Source organism: Podospora anserina, chromosome 3, assembly GCF_000226545.1.
Source record: "Podospora anserina S mat+ genomic DNA chromosome 3, supercontig 2".
NCBI classification, from domain to species: Eukaryota; Fungi; Ascomycota; class Sordariomycetes; order Sordariales; family Podosporaceae; genus Podospora; species Podospora anserina.
Genome location: NW_001914856.1, coordinates 2,447,027 through 2,463,037, shown reverse-complemented (window position 1 = coordinate 2,463,037; position 16,011 = coordinate 2,447,027). Strand labels below are relative to the sequence as shown.

Sequence of the window (16,011 nt, the reverse complement as noted above, 5' to 3'; positions counted from 1 at the left end):
GGGAGGGGAAACCTTCTTTTCTTTCCACCACCACCCACATTCCGTCCGACTCCTCCCTCGCCTGCGTCTGCTTCCCCGCGTCTGTAAGCACACACAAACCTGTCCTTCATTTTTTTGCGCGGACAAGCGCCGAAGGGAAGCCCAACATGCAAGCGACGACTCATCAATCAATCTGCCAATTGCCAACCGAACTGCCAACCGCGCTCGGCAATCTTTGCACGGAATGGGTTCACTCACACTCTTCCTCCCGGAGGCCCGTCGTTACCGGCAGCTTTTGGCACGGACAATGCGGCGGCGGCGTCCGCAACCAAGAGGTGTCGTCGTTACCGCCGTTGACTTTGCACTGGAGTTGCAACGGTGTGGATGATCAGCCCCACACGGCGCTTATGGTTCTGGCTCGGACCCGAACCCGGGACGGCCACCCGGCCCGTTCTGCCCTTCCGGAGGGTAGTGTAGCCCCAAGAGTTCACGCATGTCGGGCGAACACCTACACTATCACGAACTGTCTGCCGGGTGCTGCCTAGCGTCTTTCTGCGATGCCTCCCTGCGGCTCTTGAACCGAACTCGCGATATCTAACCACACCTAACCAAGAATCCTTTTCTTCCTCCAACGGCGGCCTTTTTTTCTTCCTTCCTTCCTCCCTTCCTCTCCCCCACTGTTCTGCCCACTTCTACGTACACGACACGTACGTCTCCCTCGGCTCCATTTTGGCAGTTCGGCGCACAGGCGAGGCGGCATTTTCCGTTGCCTTGAACAAGCAGGATGCAACGCTGGAAGCTATACGGATATCCAGCCGTCTGTTTTGCACAGTCGCCTGCGGCAAAATCACCAATGCAACCCTGCAAGCTAGCTCTGCCTGTCAACTCTTTTTATTTATTTTTTATTTTTTCCCTTCGCGGCGGAAATCAAGTCAATGCCTCAGAAGCGCTGAAGGATGTCTTTATTTCTGGCACAAACGTCTGAGCGTTCGCAGCCCGTCAACCTCAGCTCGAAGTCGGCAGGCGTTGTTGTATAAGGACGGGATCAACAGGCGCAGGCAATAAGCGCGCAGCCGGGTGTCAAAGCTTGGGGGTTGCATTTTCTCACCTGTCAGTTCATGCTATGATACGACATGCATCTGATAATGGGGAGTGTTTCTACACACGCCTGAAAAGATGATGGGTCTACCCTATCGGCGGATGAACATCGGCCAGTCGGCGGCCGTTTGATGGCGGCCAGCCAGGATCGACCAGATCTTACTTACCGACCTAGTAATATCATCCAGCCATTCGGAGCTGGTCCGGTCCGGCCATACGCGGCCTGCACGTGGGATTTGTTTTTTCCCTTTGACAACGTGGACTTGTCTCGTCGTCGGCAGGCAGGCATGAACGGCATGGTATGGTGGCCATGCCCATGTTTCTTTTGGACCACACCTGGACGCGGCACGGTATTTGGATCCTGGGTCTTGCCGTCGAGGCCTTGTCCTTGTCAGTTGTCTTTTTGGGGGGAGGGCGTATATATGTGCTTGATCGACGCACTCGTCCTCCAGTGCAGCAGCCGCAGCTGTGGCTGTAGCCTTGGTGGCTACCACTGCACTCAACTTCAGCATGCTTTTATCGGTACGCTTTTGTTTCCTTTTTCCAAGCATGAAGCCTCATCATCTCTTGGCCCAGTATCTATTCCTTCCGAACAACCAAAACACTTATCCAAAAGCCGCGATATTGCCTTGTTTGTTTGTTTGGTCTCGTCCCGTTGAGCCGAATGACCCAGATATGAAGATTATGCCAGAGATTCCGGATCTGGCAGGATACAAAGTTTGTTTTGGGGGCTTGTATGGAACCGATCCGAATGAGCCGCCCGTCACTGGCTTGTCTGGACGGTTATGACGACGCCAGCAAACAACTTCGGCTGGTGGGTTCGGCAGGGGGAGGAGGGTATCAATTCCGTGTTAAGATGGTCTTTTTTTCTTCTTTTTTCCAAGATTGACAGTTTGTGCGGGTGAAAGAGGTTACTGCTGGAAGCGAGTTGCCGCTTCCTATAGGCGAGGACGCAAAAGATTGCAAGTGCATTTCGCCCCCCTTTTTCGTCTACGGCATTGTGGTTTTTTCTCCATATCTATCCAAGTTTTAATTAATGGGTTCAACCAAGCTGCTTGACGTGAGAGTGATTATGAGAATGTACCACTTCGCTTAGACGGGATGGGGTAGACGAGTGTGGTGTGGCGGGTGTGGGTGCGGGTGTGGACAGTATACCCGGGCCCGGGGAACTTGTGATGTGCTGCACACACACGAGGTTGAGGTCGAATGGGTATCGCGGCTGAATTGGGGATAGACGCGGGTAGATTGGGATGGGGGGGGAGGGAATGTTGACGGCGCTTGCGGGTAAGGGATGGGAGTGTGGGACGGAAGAAGGGGCGCGGCTATTTTTACTTTGGAAGAGCTCCCGTACTGTGTGTGTGTGTGTGTGTGGTATGTGTGTGTCTGTGTGAGTGAGCGGGTGGTGGTCGGCCGCTTTGTAAATTCAAGACTGATGCCACATGCTTTGGATGACATTTGGGCACGGAGGTGAGGTAGGTAGTAGGTAGGCAGCAGGTAAGCAGGGTGTAAAAAGACATCATGCATTTACATATGCACAGTGATAATACTTTGCTGTCAAGGACGGGAGAACACATGAAACATGTGTGTTACCTTCTTCTACCTATCTGACATTCCTATATGTGCGTGAAAGGGGGGGGGGGGGGGAGGGGTGGAGGAAAAGCCACAAGTGTAAGCCACAAGTGGAATGTTTGACCCGTTTGACATGCTTTTTGGGGATGGGAGGTGTCACGCAAGGGATTACTGTGCCTCGGCTGGGCAGGGCTTGCTGATGAGGATGGTGCGGAAGATAATGAAGAAAGGGGAGAATACCCCAGACCCCGGACCCCAGACTTGGTTTTGCTGGTTGGTGTGGTGGGTGAGAAAGTAGGGTGGATTTGTGTCAGATATATTGGGGGTTGCCGGATTGGGATATTTAAGAAGTGCTTTACATAAACCAACATACCTATGTAAGGTTTGCGACGTCTAAGCTGAGCCGATGTGGTAGGCGCGATCTGTATCACGTGGCATGTGAACGTTCCAGGTTGTAAAATGCTGGTAGACAAGCACAGGGACAAGGACAAGGTCAGTTGTACAATCTTTTTTTTTTTTTTTTTTTTGCAAGGTAGGTTGGACAGTATGTAGTGACACTGACAACATGCGGAACATACAACTGATGTGACCTACCTTTATGGAGTTAGTAAAAGACCTGCCTGTACTATAAGGGCTCGTGTGTATTACAGGCTGTTTTATGGTAAGTAAGGTAGCGAGGGGGAGACTACTGCGGGAGAAGCGCTGGGAACATCGGTCTCGAAAGCCGACAAGGTTATCTAAGTTGGGTACCGAGACAGTGCTAGAAGAATCACGGAACAGCAAAGGAACGTCGCGAAAAAGAAAGTAAACAAGGAAAGTCCGCTTTTCATAGAAAGAAGATTTTGGGTTGACCAGCCTCGGCTGCTTTGGCGTATGCGAGTCACGCGTGAAAAGGACCGAAAAAGAGAGGATGGAGGTAGCGAGAGCGAGTCTTGCAGGTACACATGGGTCAGATGATGAGCTTCAGGTTGGGAATCTTATGTTTGTGTGATAGGTGCGGTTGTGGTTGTTTTTGTTGGTGTTGACTGGATTGTGGGCATAGTACTTACTGGTGGGAGTCATAGGGATATCTCTCTCACCTACCGACTGACCACTTGCAGTCAAGGGGGTTATGTCATGAACACTCACACTTTAATGATGAAAAGTAGATGAGATAGCTGTTGAGTAGAATGAAGATTATGTACCAGTCATCTGTCTCATGAGATCGTAACAAGCTTCCGACTGGGGAGAATGTGAATCCTCGCGAACCTACTTGACTATCTATGGAAAGAGAGATGACTGAGTTGTTGGACGCTTATAAGAGCCCCAATATCTCTCCTTATTCTCAGAGCTCATATCTTTCGAGACCGCTGTTCAAGCTTTAAAGCTGACAGTCGAGTGTATATATACTCACTTCATCTCAAAATAAACCATGTTCACCAACATCCATCACGCCATCTAGCTTCTCGACACCGTCGTTTACCTAGGTACCCACCCCATAACCCACCAGTCTCCAACCAAGAGCAGGCTCCCAGTATCGGAACACGGCACCCCGGATATGGCACCCAGGTTGACCTCTTTCCCTCCCGTTGGACCATCGTCACCTCACCAAGACCGGGTGGATAGGACTGATGAGCTGGACGGGTCTCCCGAGTTCTGGACTGGACAGACTGCTTTGCAACTGCAGAAGCATTTCCAGACGAAGACAAGGCTCTCAAAGATTGCCTGCTGCTTGGCCTTCAGTAAAATCACTGTTGGAGCAAACCACATGGTCTGCCGTTGCCAGACCGAGCTACTCGGCGCCCTCAATGCCCTGTTCGGGCCTTCCGGAAGCCCCGCAACTTACACCTCAGAGACCCGGTGTTGCCTGGCTCTCAAGACGCCATTGCTCCCATACCTAGCCGGCAGTTTGCGGAGAGGGAGGCCGGATTGGCAAGGCGAGCTCCCGGTGCTCAAGCTGACTTCACCCAGCTGCGTCATGACTTGACAAAGGGGTCGCACTCTGGGAATCTCCACCACAACTCAGGGCACCCTACCGACGACAGCCAAGCCATCGCCGAGCAGCAAGAACCGATGAACCCAGCACGAGAACGCGGTCTGGTCGGAAATGCGGACCACTCCAGCAAGCTATAACCGCGACCTGGAATCAGACAAATTCACCTGTCTCCAATCCGTCATCAAGAAGATCGCAAGAAGCTCGCTAGCCAACCAATTTTTGAGGTCGTCAAGAGAGCCCATGGATGGTGCCAGCGAAGGTAAGCTCCCCTTCATTCACATCCAAGCGTCCCCGAGTTCACACAAATCCAGCAACTCCCCGCCGCTCCAGCAGGCTGGTCCATTTAGCCAGGTTACTCGCCTGAAACATCGCCTGTGTATCTCACCCACGGCCAGGCAGATCCCAAGTCTATCATCCGATACCAAGCCATGAGACGAGCACCAGGAGACTTGGCTCAACCGTGTCAAGTTTCACTTTCAACTCCCTTCAACTTACAGCTGGTTCCCACCCCCAACCCGAACCAACACTTGTCTTTCCGTCGGGGGAGGTGACGACTCCTACCCCGGCAGATTTCTGCAAAGATTCATTGTCCAGTACATCGAGCCGCTCCCCCAGCACCTTGACCGCATTTCTTTCCATCACAACACCCAAAGCCAGCCTCAACCTCCAAGCCCGTTGTTTATCAGACTGCGGGGACACGCCAACCTTTTACGATGGTCTCACTGTGTTTTCTCCTCTCTGGCCTTGACAGTCCCGAGATTGCTTTGATATGATAATCTTTCTGGTCTCGTCTTGAATAATTTCTCCGTGGGGTAGGTTGTTGCTAGGTGGAAAGCCATGTTGGTGTTATGTCTGCAGGGGAAAATGAGAGCTGGGGCGAACTTGTCGAAGATGGTGTTGATAGGTACTGAATAGTGGTGACATATCTAGCTAGTTGGTATCTGAATGTAAGCTATTTATTTCGAGGAGTGATGAAAGTCTACTTAAGTGTAAACTGCCGGCTGGTATGAATTGTGAAATTGCTAATTAGCAGAAAGATGTAGAGGAAACTATGGCATCTTCTCGATACCACAAATGGTCAAGAGTTCGACAGCTCCATTTGAATCTAGATAATAGACAAAAGATACAAGACAGCCTGCAGACCAACCTCTGAACAGTCTCTCTCAGAGAAACCGACCACGCACAACACCCACACACTTGACCCAGCACCTCGAATGATCCATAAATTCAGGTGTCAGTATCATAGGTATGTATGTATTTACATTCTCTTACTTCTCACCCTCTCTTCCAGCAACCACATCAACCTAACCCTACCCATCCACCATCCATCCCACCCCAACAGTTATAACATCACCATCTCATCACCACTCATCCACACCATCGTTCAAAGACAAAAGAAACACACAAGTCCTGTCAAAGGACGTGGACGACCTAGCCAGCTAACTAACCAGTCAAGCTAACATTAAAAAGAGAAATAGGGGCAGAAAACATTCCATCAAAAGCATCCATCTCTCACTTTCCTCAATCTATCCCACAACAACAAGACAAGAACCACACACCGAAAAAAAAACAACAACAACAACAACAACAACAACAACAACAACAACAACAACAACAACAACAACAACAACAACAACAACAACAACAACAACAACAACAACAACAACAACAAAAACGCTCAAACCAAATCGCAATAGGGGGGAATAAACAAATCTTGTACCAGAGAAACAAAAAAAAAAGGTAAACGGGGGGTATCAAACTTGTCTGCACAGAAAAAAATGCCTGTGTGTCCTGTCAATCTCCTTTTCGAGCAACAGGCACCAACCAACCAACAAACAAACAAACAAAAAAAACGACCCAAGAGAAAAAAAAATGAATAGAAAAAAAGGCCCTCCAACAAAACTCCTCACATCTTCCACTTACTCCCCCCACCCTCCTTATGATGAACCCTCCACTCGGCCCTCGTAACCTTCATGAGCAAATCCTCATCCTTAATCGGAATCCAAGCCGTCAGCGCCTTCATAGCGTTCTCAAAGTCCGAATCAAGCAACACATCCCTCAACGCATTAATCAGCGCCGCGCTCGTGGCATGCAGGATATCCAGCCCCTTTGGCACACCCGTGGCTCCCAACCCGGGTCCCTTCCCCTTTTCCTTTTCCCCCAGCTGCTGCTGCTGCTCCTCATAATTTGGAGGCGGGCACTCCCCCAGCAGCATAAAGACATCCCACACCCTCAGCTGCGCCGGGAACGGAATGCTCAAGTTGAACAGCGTCAGGTACCACCTCGTCCCATACGCCGTGGCATCAATCGCCAGCTCCTTGAGCTTGGCCGCCACGTCCCTCCCGGCCAGCCACCTGTTCTCAAAGTCCTCCAGCACCCCCATCAGCTCCGCAAAGCCGGGCTTGTAAAGGTGCTCCAGCCCGCGGTACCGCCACATCCTCACCAGCATGACAAAACACCTCTCCTCGTCAAAATAACACAGCAGCGTCGCCGCAAGGGGCGCCATCCCCTGCACATAGCCCAACTCGGGAAAAAACAGCGAGATGGCATGCAGCACCCTGAAAAGCAGCCTCTGACCGCCACGATACCGCTTGCGGAACATGATATGCCCGTTAATCGTCCTCGGCACGTCCAGGTCAATCTGCACATCATCCGGCGAGCTCTCGTGCTGCAGCCTCGTAAATTCGGCAATCAAGTAGTCGTCCGTCTCGGTGCTCTTCCACTGCCTGGCGCTCGTGGCCAAAAAGGAATACCACGCCGCCGCCCGCCAGCAGTCCGGGATGCCCTTCCAGGTCCTGTCAATCAACTTTGCGTTTTTGGTGTCGAATTCGTAATCCATCCCCTGCCCCTGACTACTTGGCTGTGAGGCCGACGACGACGACCCAGCCTTCTTATTCACAACAGTCGCCATCTTCCTCCACTTCTCGGCCCGTTCCAACTCCTTACGTTTCTGTGCCTCCGTGTTCTTCCCCCCGTTCACCCCGACGTTGCTGGCAAACCCCACCCCTCCCCCATCCCCATGATCATCCGTGTTGATCCCCGTCAGTCCCGCCTGCAAAGCAAGCATGTCCCCCGCCTCATCCATCCACCTCCGATCCCTATTATGCGGCAACCGATTCGTCGCCGATCTGATCGAGCTCCTCGTCGATCTCCTCGACAGAGTCGAGAATTCGCTCGTAAAAGTGTTGAGTGACCTCGTCGAAACCTTCCTGCTTGGTGGTCGAATGTAACCCCCCAAACTACCACCTCCACCCCCGGTGGCGGAATAAGCCGTCATGGGCCTCTTGGTCAGCACGTTCCTCCTTCTAGGCGGCATCTGCGCCGACCTCAACTCTGGGGTCCCAGCCCTCGCCGTTTCCGGTCTTGCAGGTGGGCGCTGGCTGATGAACCCATACCGATCCACATCCGAAAACCCTACATCCTCCCAGTCCTCAATACCACCCGCCCTTTCATATTCCCTCCTCGTGACCGCGGCAGAAGCGTGGCTATCTCGTAGCGGAGACAAGGAACTGGCCGACCGTGGTGTATTCGACGCTGGAGTAGTACGCGCTGAGAGACGGTCGCTTGGCGCTTGCTGCTGTTGCTGAGCTTGCTGTTGCTGACCGGCTGCGCTTGATGGTACCCGACTTGAAGAGGGAGGAGTAGAAGAAGATCTGTAGTCGTGAGCGAGAAAAAGAAGGCGCTCGCTGTCAGTAAACTCTTGTGTGCCAAAAACCAGAAAAACAAAATAAAAAAATAAACTCAAGATAAGCATAAAATGCGAAGAAAAGAAAGCCAAGGAAAACCGTACACAACTGCTATCTCTTCCTCTTCGGATGGGACTTCCACTGTGGGCTCGAGGCGCCGATGCTGATGATGCTGATCGACAACACTGGTGGTGTTGCTGCCGACGCCGCAACCATACGACGAGGACGACACGTGCCCCCCATCCTCCCAGTTCAAGCCACAGCCCTCGCCAGACGATTCATAGAGCGATCTCACCTTTTGTGATTCCCTCTCTACATCTACCGGCAGGACGCGAATGCTCGGTACCGACAGGGTGGTGGTGTGCGTCGACGAGCGTGTCTTCTCGGGGGTTGTCGTGATTGTGTCCGAGTCGGTGGGAGGGCGGTCGCTGGATACCGTCGTGGCCGCCGCGTCGGGGGATTTCGTCGTCGTCGTCGTCATCGAGAGCGGTGTCGCGGTTTCTTTTCCTGTCGCTGTCGCGGGAGCTGCCGCCGAGCTGGTTGCGCCGGCGGCCTTCAACATCTTGAATGGGTCACTTTTGCCGCCAAACATGATGCTGCCTCTCTTGGAGAAGGACAGGTCACCGAGGTCGTCCCACAGGCTGTCGGCGGGAATGGGCGTGTCGAGAGGCATGAAAGTGGTGTCTCCTGTATTTGCAGGAGTTGTAGGAGCTGTGGGGGTTGTGGGAGTTGTGGCTGTTGCAGAAGATCCTAATGTTGCAGGAATGTTTCCCCTGTTAGAGCTACCGCGCAAGACAGGGGCCCCTGCTGGGGTAGTGGGAGAACTGGGGAGCACGGGGAGTTTAGGCGATTTTAGCGGCCCCGGCACGCCCCGCATGGCTGTTCCATGACCAGCCTCGGCCGTTGCAGCTGCAGCCTTGTCGTCGCCAAGCATCTTTTTTCGCAACCGTTTCGACCCTTCCGACTTGGAGCGGAGTCCTAGTGTTTGGCCTATTCTCTTGGTGAGAGACGTTTGACGTGTTGGTGTCACTGGCGATGCCGGCGCCGTGGTCTGGCTAGGTGGTACAATTCCGTTGTCCTGGGGCGCACACTCAGACTCGGAGCGACGAGGAGGAATCGAGATACGCAGAGGTGGAGTGGGAAAGATATCTAGGATCGGAGACGCGTCCTTTCGGCCGTTCTGCTGCTCGTCAGAGGAGTATACCGATGCCGTGTCATCGATAACCTCGAGGAACTTTTGAAACCCAGGATCTTCAGCACCTTCTTCTCGGAGCGTAACCGAAGAAGATGTCGGCGCCAGACCCGAGTCTCTCTTCCACTCGTCTGCTGGGGACCGGGGTGATGGCTGGGTGCGGAACAGAGGGTGCTCTTCTTGCGGCGGTGGAACAGGCGGGGGGTTGATGGTGATTGGCGAACTCGGGGAGGACGATGCGATGGTCGACGCAGGGCGATGCATTATGCGGCGAGGATTTCTCGGTGGTGGAAGGGGAATGGGAGGCTCTGCTTGTTTTGTCTGCTCGTACCGCAGCGCTACCAGACTGCTGTCGTCGCGGAAGGGAGCAAGTCGTGCTGATGGCCTTGATTTGTGGCGCACGCTGGCAACTTTCTGGGGGGCCATTCTGCCGTTGTCAAGGTTGCAGCGACTACGGCACAGCTTGCTTGTTGTTCCAATGTCCAAGACTGGCAGTTGGTATTATATGGTAGTACCAACGGTGTTGACTCTCAAGGTGTTGACTCTCAAGGTGTCGGCTGGGCTGGCAAAGCTCGTGAAAGAAGACAGGAGTCGTCCGGGCAAGAAGAAACAGGTTCCCCGAACAGCCATGAACGGTGGGAAAGTTGGGAACGGCTTAAAGCATCTATGAGGGCAAACGCTTGAGATCAAAACAAGCGCCGAGTGAGTGGGCGTCACGGCGTTCCGGGTATCTGCTCCAGGCTTGCGTCCGAAAGAGCGGAGAACCACAAGGTCTGTTCGTGTGTATCACTTGCGGCCGAGGAAGGTCCCGGGCAGTGAAACAAGAGTCGCAGAAGTATAGCCCTTTTTTTTTTTTGCCGTGGCTTGGAGGGTGAGCGAGCGGGAGATGACCCAGTTATGTGAAGGGTCCCTTCCCACTTGTTTTCTTCTTGGGAACTGGGGGTCACCAGATCCGGGACTTGCATCTGCATCATCGTGGAGCCCAATATGGCACCCAACCAGACCAGACCTCTTGGAGGCTTTTTTCTTCTTATTCTCGCCGCTAGCATCGACGGACCAGCCAGGGGATGCCACCTCAGTGCGGGCTTCAACATGTCAACCAGTCAAATTCTCGGCCGAGGTTTGCGCAAGACAAGACCTGCCAAACGGCCACTGGGCTGCAGGTAATAAAGCAGCATTGACAGCCCTGCATGCTGCCTATTACGGTCCGCGGCTTGTTTAATCCCGCCGTCTGTTTCTGTTTCTGTTAGCACACCTCCGAGACAGTCTGCATCTTGTTTGGCTGGTTTTGGGAATATTTTCAGTCTGACCATATCAACCCGAGTGGATGACTCTTGGGATCAACACAATGTATAAACTTTGCTCATTCCTCCCTTCGTTTGCGATGGGACATCTCGCTGACCGTCCGGTGTCCTTATCACTTACACCACTTCGGGATACCTGCACTGTCCCACTTGGGCAACCCCCACCGCTCTCATGCCAAGACATTGTCGTCTCTCTTTTTCTCTCTCTTGATTTTCTTATCATTCAGCTCGATCCTGAGATCTGTCTCACTCGCCAGTCTTGGACCACATCGGCAAACAAGAAGAAAACAACCCCGAAAACACTCGCATCTCAGCTGCGGATTTTGGTGTTGATGACTTGCTTCTCGGCCCCAGCTCCGACGAACGGTGGGGTCCTTGACCTTCCCCGCTTGTTTTCCTCCTCCACTTTTTGTTTCTGTGATTCTATGATGGTGACATCTGGTGACCGCTCCTCCTTGTCACTGATCGAGTGAATCAAAGAACAAATCCGGAGCGGTGACCCGAAGAACCATGATCCTGTCCTTTTCAGAGGACACCTACCAACGGAATCCCACGGTCCGGTTCAGGTGACTGGTGAATCAAGTGATTGGGCGGCCATGCTTCCCACCACCACTTTTTGACGTGGCAAGACCAATTTAGCCAGCTTCACCAAAAAAGAGATTCGACCCCGATATATATTTTTTCCCTCCCCCGACGAGAGCTGGAAAATTTGAAAAGCCGTGGAAACCCATTGGTGGGTTGAAGCGGTTCGGCTCGGCTGCTCCGCGGTCAACATACATCCCTCGCTTCATTACAAATCTAGGGTTGAGGGTATTCATGGAAATGGGTCCGGCATAGGGCCTGCTTCTATTCTCCCTTGGCCACCCTAGACTAGACCATGCATAGAAGCAAGTTACTCTCACCTTGGTTACCTTGGCTACAGACCTAGGTCAGCGCCGTTTTACGTCCAAGTCTCACCTTGATACGGCCCTTGCTCTCACTTTCTCATCACCAATCCCTTCGTTTGCATAATCACCTCAGAACTGACAACTCGCCCTGCATACACATCAAAGTCACCCTTCACCGCAGCATAACGACCCAACCCCAAAAATGCCTCGCCGTGTTTGCCTCTCCCATCATCGATTGCCAACACCTACCCTCTCTGCCCTAGGTACCCATGCAATAAAAAACCACCTATCGTTCGTCCAAGTTTAAGCACCCCGTTGCCAAACCGGGTTCACCAACCCATGCAACCCACGTTCTCTCTGCCCTGTCTACTACTCTCATCATAACCGCCAGAAGCAAGAAGTGACACGGTGTACAACATCCTGTAGTGTAGGGCCACAAACCGACCGACCGACCGACCTGCATCGTTGACCACGCACACACCCACACACACACACACACAAACACACACTTCAATCCAATCAAATAATCGTGTACTCCCTTGATAGCTCTCCTCGTCCCTGGCAGGATGCATGGGCACCTACCAGAAAAAACCTGGAAAGAAGAACGCAGCATTGCCGAGGAGAATAAGATAGACTGTCACGGAGAAGGAAAGAAGAAACTTCTGACTGCCGAGACTAAAAAGCTAGCTCAGCGTAGCAATATGAGAGCGTGATGAGGATCCCGTACCTGCAGCAGCAGCAGCAGCAGCAGCAGCAGAGCATGCATGGCAGCCCGAATTGTGGCCAGAGGAAGAAGAGGGAGAGAAGCACCAGACAACAGTCCGTAGGTAAGACAGCTTGGAAAGAACTCAAAGCAGGGTGAAAAACAGAAGAGTGCCGAGGTCGGTGATGATGATGATGATGTGTCAAATTTCTATACTACCTCGCAGAGTAGTACCCGTCAATGATGGAGGAGCTGTACCTGCAGAAAAGAGGAAGAAGAAGAAGAAGAAGAAGAAGAACCAGAGACAGAGAGTCGGAGAGAGGAGGGGCGAACGCCGCTGACCATAGAGGTGTCGTTCAGTGCCGAAAAGAAGAAAAGAAAAGCACCTAGGCAAGACAAGCCCAATGGCCCAACCAAGCAGCCGTAGGTAGGTTTTGGTCCCGTCCCTTGCAGCTTGCAGAGTACCAACACTCCCAAGAAAAAAAAGCAATCAACCACCGAGACAGAATGTGTAAATTACAGCAGAATGACTGCATTATGTCCAAGGATAGCAATCAATCAACGCTTCCCAGCCCAGTCTGCATTCCTGCCCCTGAGTCTTGCATCCAAGTCCAACAGTAAATGGACAATAACGCTGGAAATATTCTCTCCTGAAACCATCGCAACCAACCCCCCCATCTATGCTTCTTTGTTCTGGTAGCTTCCCTTATACACAAACACCCATCCAGCAAAGAGAACCCATCTATCATTTGAATCTTATAGAGTATCCCCTAACCCCCTAACCCCACTCTACTCCTCATCCTCCCAATCCCTCCCCCCATATAACCTCTGCCCCCTATCCATCCCCCCTATCCCTCCCCCTCCCATCCCCCCTCCACCCCCACCACTCTGCCCAGTCGCATTCTCAATCCTCTCCAAAAACTCCGGCGGTATACTAGGCAAATACTTCCTCTCCCGCTCCCTATTCACCCCCCCAAACCCAGCCCCATAACTAACCAACATATCCGTCACGCTAGGCAGCACAAACGGCAGCATCAACGCCGGATCCAGCAGCAAATTCGCCGGCGCCTCCTCCACCTCCTCATCAAACATCCCCCCGCCGCCCTCCACCGGCGACATCGGAACCTCACCACCGCCATTCTTATTCTTCCCTGGCGACGACCCCTCCCCAGCCACCTTCCTCCTCGCCTCCCGCTCCTTCTGAACAGCAGCCAAATACTTCTGCGCCGACTTCGGCAGTCCCCCCTCCCCAACCTCCGGCCTATAATGCGCCGCCGAATGCAACAGCTGCTGCGGACTCAGACTCCGCAACTGCTGCAGCGTCTCCACCAGCGCCTCCAGGTCGTCCTGCCCCAAACTCGAAAAACACTGCAGCCACTGCAGCAGCTGAATCACCGGCGCCAGGTGCCTCTTCGACGCCTCCAACAACGTCTCCCCCGTCGACTTCATCTCCCCTTTTTCATAATGCTCCGGCTGCCGGTTGTTGCTCCTCACCCAGTCCTCCAAGACAGAAATATTCATCCTGATCTGCATCGCCTTCGTCCTCGCCAGATACTTCCTGTTGGACATGATGCGGTTGAACAGCTCCGCCCCGAGCCAGTATATCAGCTGCGAAGAAATCTGCGCCGTGATCACCGAGTGCACATCATAAAGATCCAGCACAAAAAGGGTGGACGACAGCAGGGAAGTAACGTTTCGTGGCGAGGGCTTCGCTCGCTGTTTTGGCGACGGAGGTCGTAATCGCTTCTCGAGAGGCTCTTCTTGCACCTCTTTTTTCCTCTTGAAGAGCTTCCATTCGTTTTGAAACGTGATGTTTTCGAACCCCGGTATCGTTTCGTGGTCGAGCATCGCCGGTTCGAGCACCTTGTCCAGGCGTCTCTCGGCGTCGCGGACGATAAGAATAAAAATTTCGTTAATCAGCTCGGCCAATTGCGCTTGGAACTCGGTTGTGGCCTCGACGAGGCCGTCGTCTTTTTTGAGGTAATGTAGAAGAAGCGTGGCGTTGGACATCCAGAACGCAAGAATGGTCATGTCCCATTGGTGTTGTTCCACCACGTAGTTGATCTTGTCCATAGCTGTTACCAGTAGCTTCGCCAGTAACTCTGGACTGGCGTGATAATGCGCATATCTGGCCCCGAGAAAAATCATGTTTGCTGGTACTGGTTTCTGAGTTGGAGATCGTTGCGGTGTCATGTTGGTGATGACAATGTCTAGGATCGTGTCGAGATCGCTCTCCTGGAAAACAAACATTTGATCGTGAAGACATCTTGACCAGTCAAACTCCTGCTGTTCTTCTTCATCGAATTCATCAAAGGTCTGAGATTGTTAGCATCAGCTCAGAAAAAAAAAAGGGGTAAATAGGGGCTACAAACCTCAGGCTGGTCATCGATGCCCATGTTGCCAAGGTCCACCTCCAGATCCCTAGCACTGTCCATCATCATGCGTCGGCGCATTTCGTTTTCGGCCAACTCTTCCTCGAACTTGTCCTGGGAAAATCCAGGTTTATAAAAGTCATCGTCTAGCCCGACCGTTCCGATGCCATACCCGCCACTGTCGTTGAGGTAAAAGTTCATGTCGCTATCCTGGCCAGCGAAATCGAACGCCGTCCTCCCTGTCGAGGTCTTCTTATCTGGCGACGCCCCATTGTCCAAAAGTATCGTCGCGATTCCCTTGTGTCTGTTTGTCATGGCCCACATAAGAGCACTCCATTGATTGCGATCCTGCTTGTCGACATCGGCTCCCGCGTCAATCAACGCCTGTACCACCGACTCGTGTCCCTACCACCAAAACAATTAGCATGGGCAATTTACGGGAGAGCGCATGGCTAATAGCACTAACAAAGCAGCTCGCGTATATGAGGGCCGGCGTCCCCTCGTCGTCTGGCGCATTCACGTCAATGTATTCCCTGGCCTTTCCGTTCAATATCTTGTTTACAGACTCCAGGTTGCCATTGCTGGCGGCCATGATGAACGTCCTCTGCAATACATCCTTCTTCTCCTCCTCGGACCGCTTCGGATCGGCAGCGACGACATCCTCGTCCTCGAACACGGCGCTCGTTGTGTGTGCGGCCTGGGCGGCAAGCATTTCCATAAGCCGTTTCTCGCTGTCCGGGCCGCCCTTTGTCAACTCCTCCTCGTAGTTGGGGTCATCCAGCGTCAGGTTGCCAAACGATAACGGCTTCGCGGTGATGGGCGTGGTCAGGAATTGCGATTGTCCTGAAAAGCAAAAAGACTCGTGAGTTAGCACACGGTATGACGTGGGAGAGCAAAAAGGGGAAGGTTGAAGGGACACCAACCCTGCCATCCGTCGTACATCTCCGTCTCGGGCACCAGCAACTCGGCGGGAGCATGTCTCCGGTCGTCTAGTGACCGTGGCAGGTCGGCGGGCAGTGGGCGCTTCTTTTCCGGGCCACCAAAGCCGGCATCGAAGCCGCCGTCTGAATCCCCGAGATCCATGGCTCAGGGTGCTACGGTTGAGCTGGCATGCGTGCGTGTTGCGTGTCCGGGGCGGCTGCTCACGGGCGAGGCAAAGGGGTTATCCGTGGGCAATCGGCATGCGCATTCGGGTTTGGCGGTGCGCCAAAAACTCTGTGTCCAATCCAGTGTGCAACGTTTTGGA

At 53.0% G+C, this 16,011-nt stretch overlaps 2 protein-coding genes across 2 annotated transcripts; both read right to left on the bottom strand.

Annotated features, from left to right (window-relative positions):
- Positions 1-6,527: 6,527 nt before the first annotated feature.
- Positions 6,528-9,925, bottom strand: PODANS_3_8860 (uncharacterized protein; the record flags this gene model as incomplete). Its single annotated transcript, XM_001909659.1, has 2 exons — positions 6,528-8,307; positions 8,412-9,925. 2 exons carry the CDS (start codon positions 9,923-9,925, stop codon positions 6,528-6,530), a joined length of 3,294 nt encoding a protein of 1,097 aa, XP_001909694.1.
- Positions 9,926-13,182: 3,257 nt separating this feature from the next.
- On the bottom strand, positions 13,183-15,696 carry PODANS_3_8850 (uncharacterized protein; the record flags this gene model as incomplete). The annotated part of the gene is made up of 3 exons (XM_001909658.1): positions 13,183-14,709; positions 14,766-15,161; positions 15,232-15,696. The coding sequence occupies 3 exons, from the start codon at positions 15,694-15,696 to the stop codon at positions 13,183-13,185; spliced, it is 2,388 nt and encodes a 795-aa protein (XP_001909693.1).
- Between the last annotated feature and the right edge of the window lie 315 nt (positions 15,697-16,011).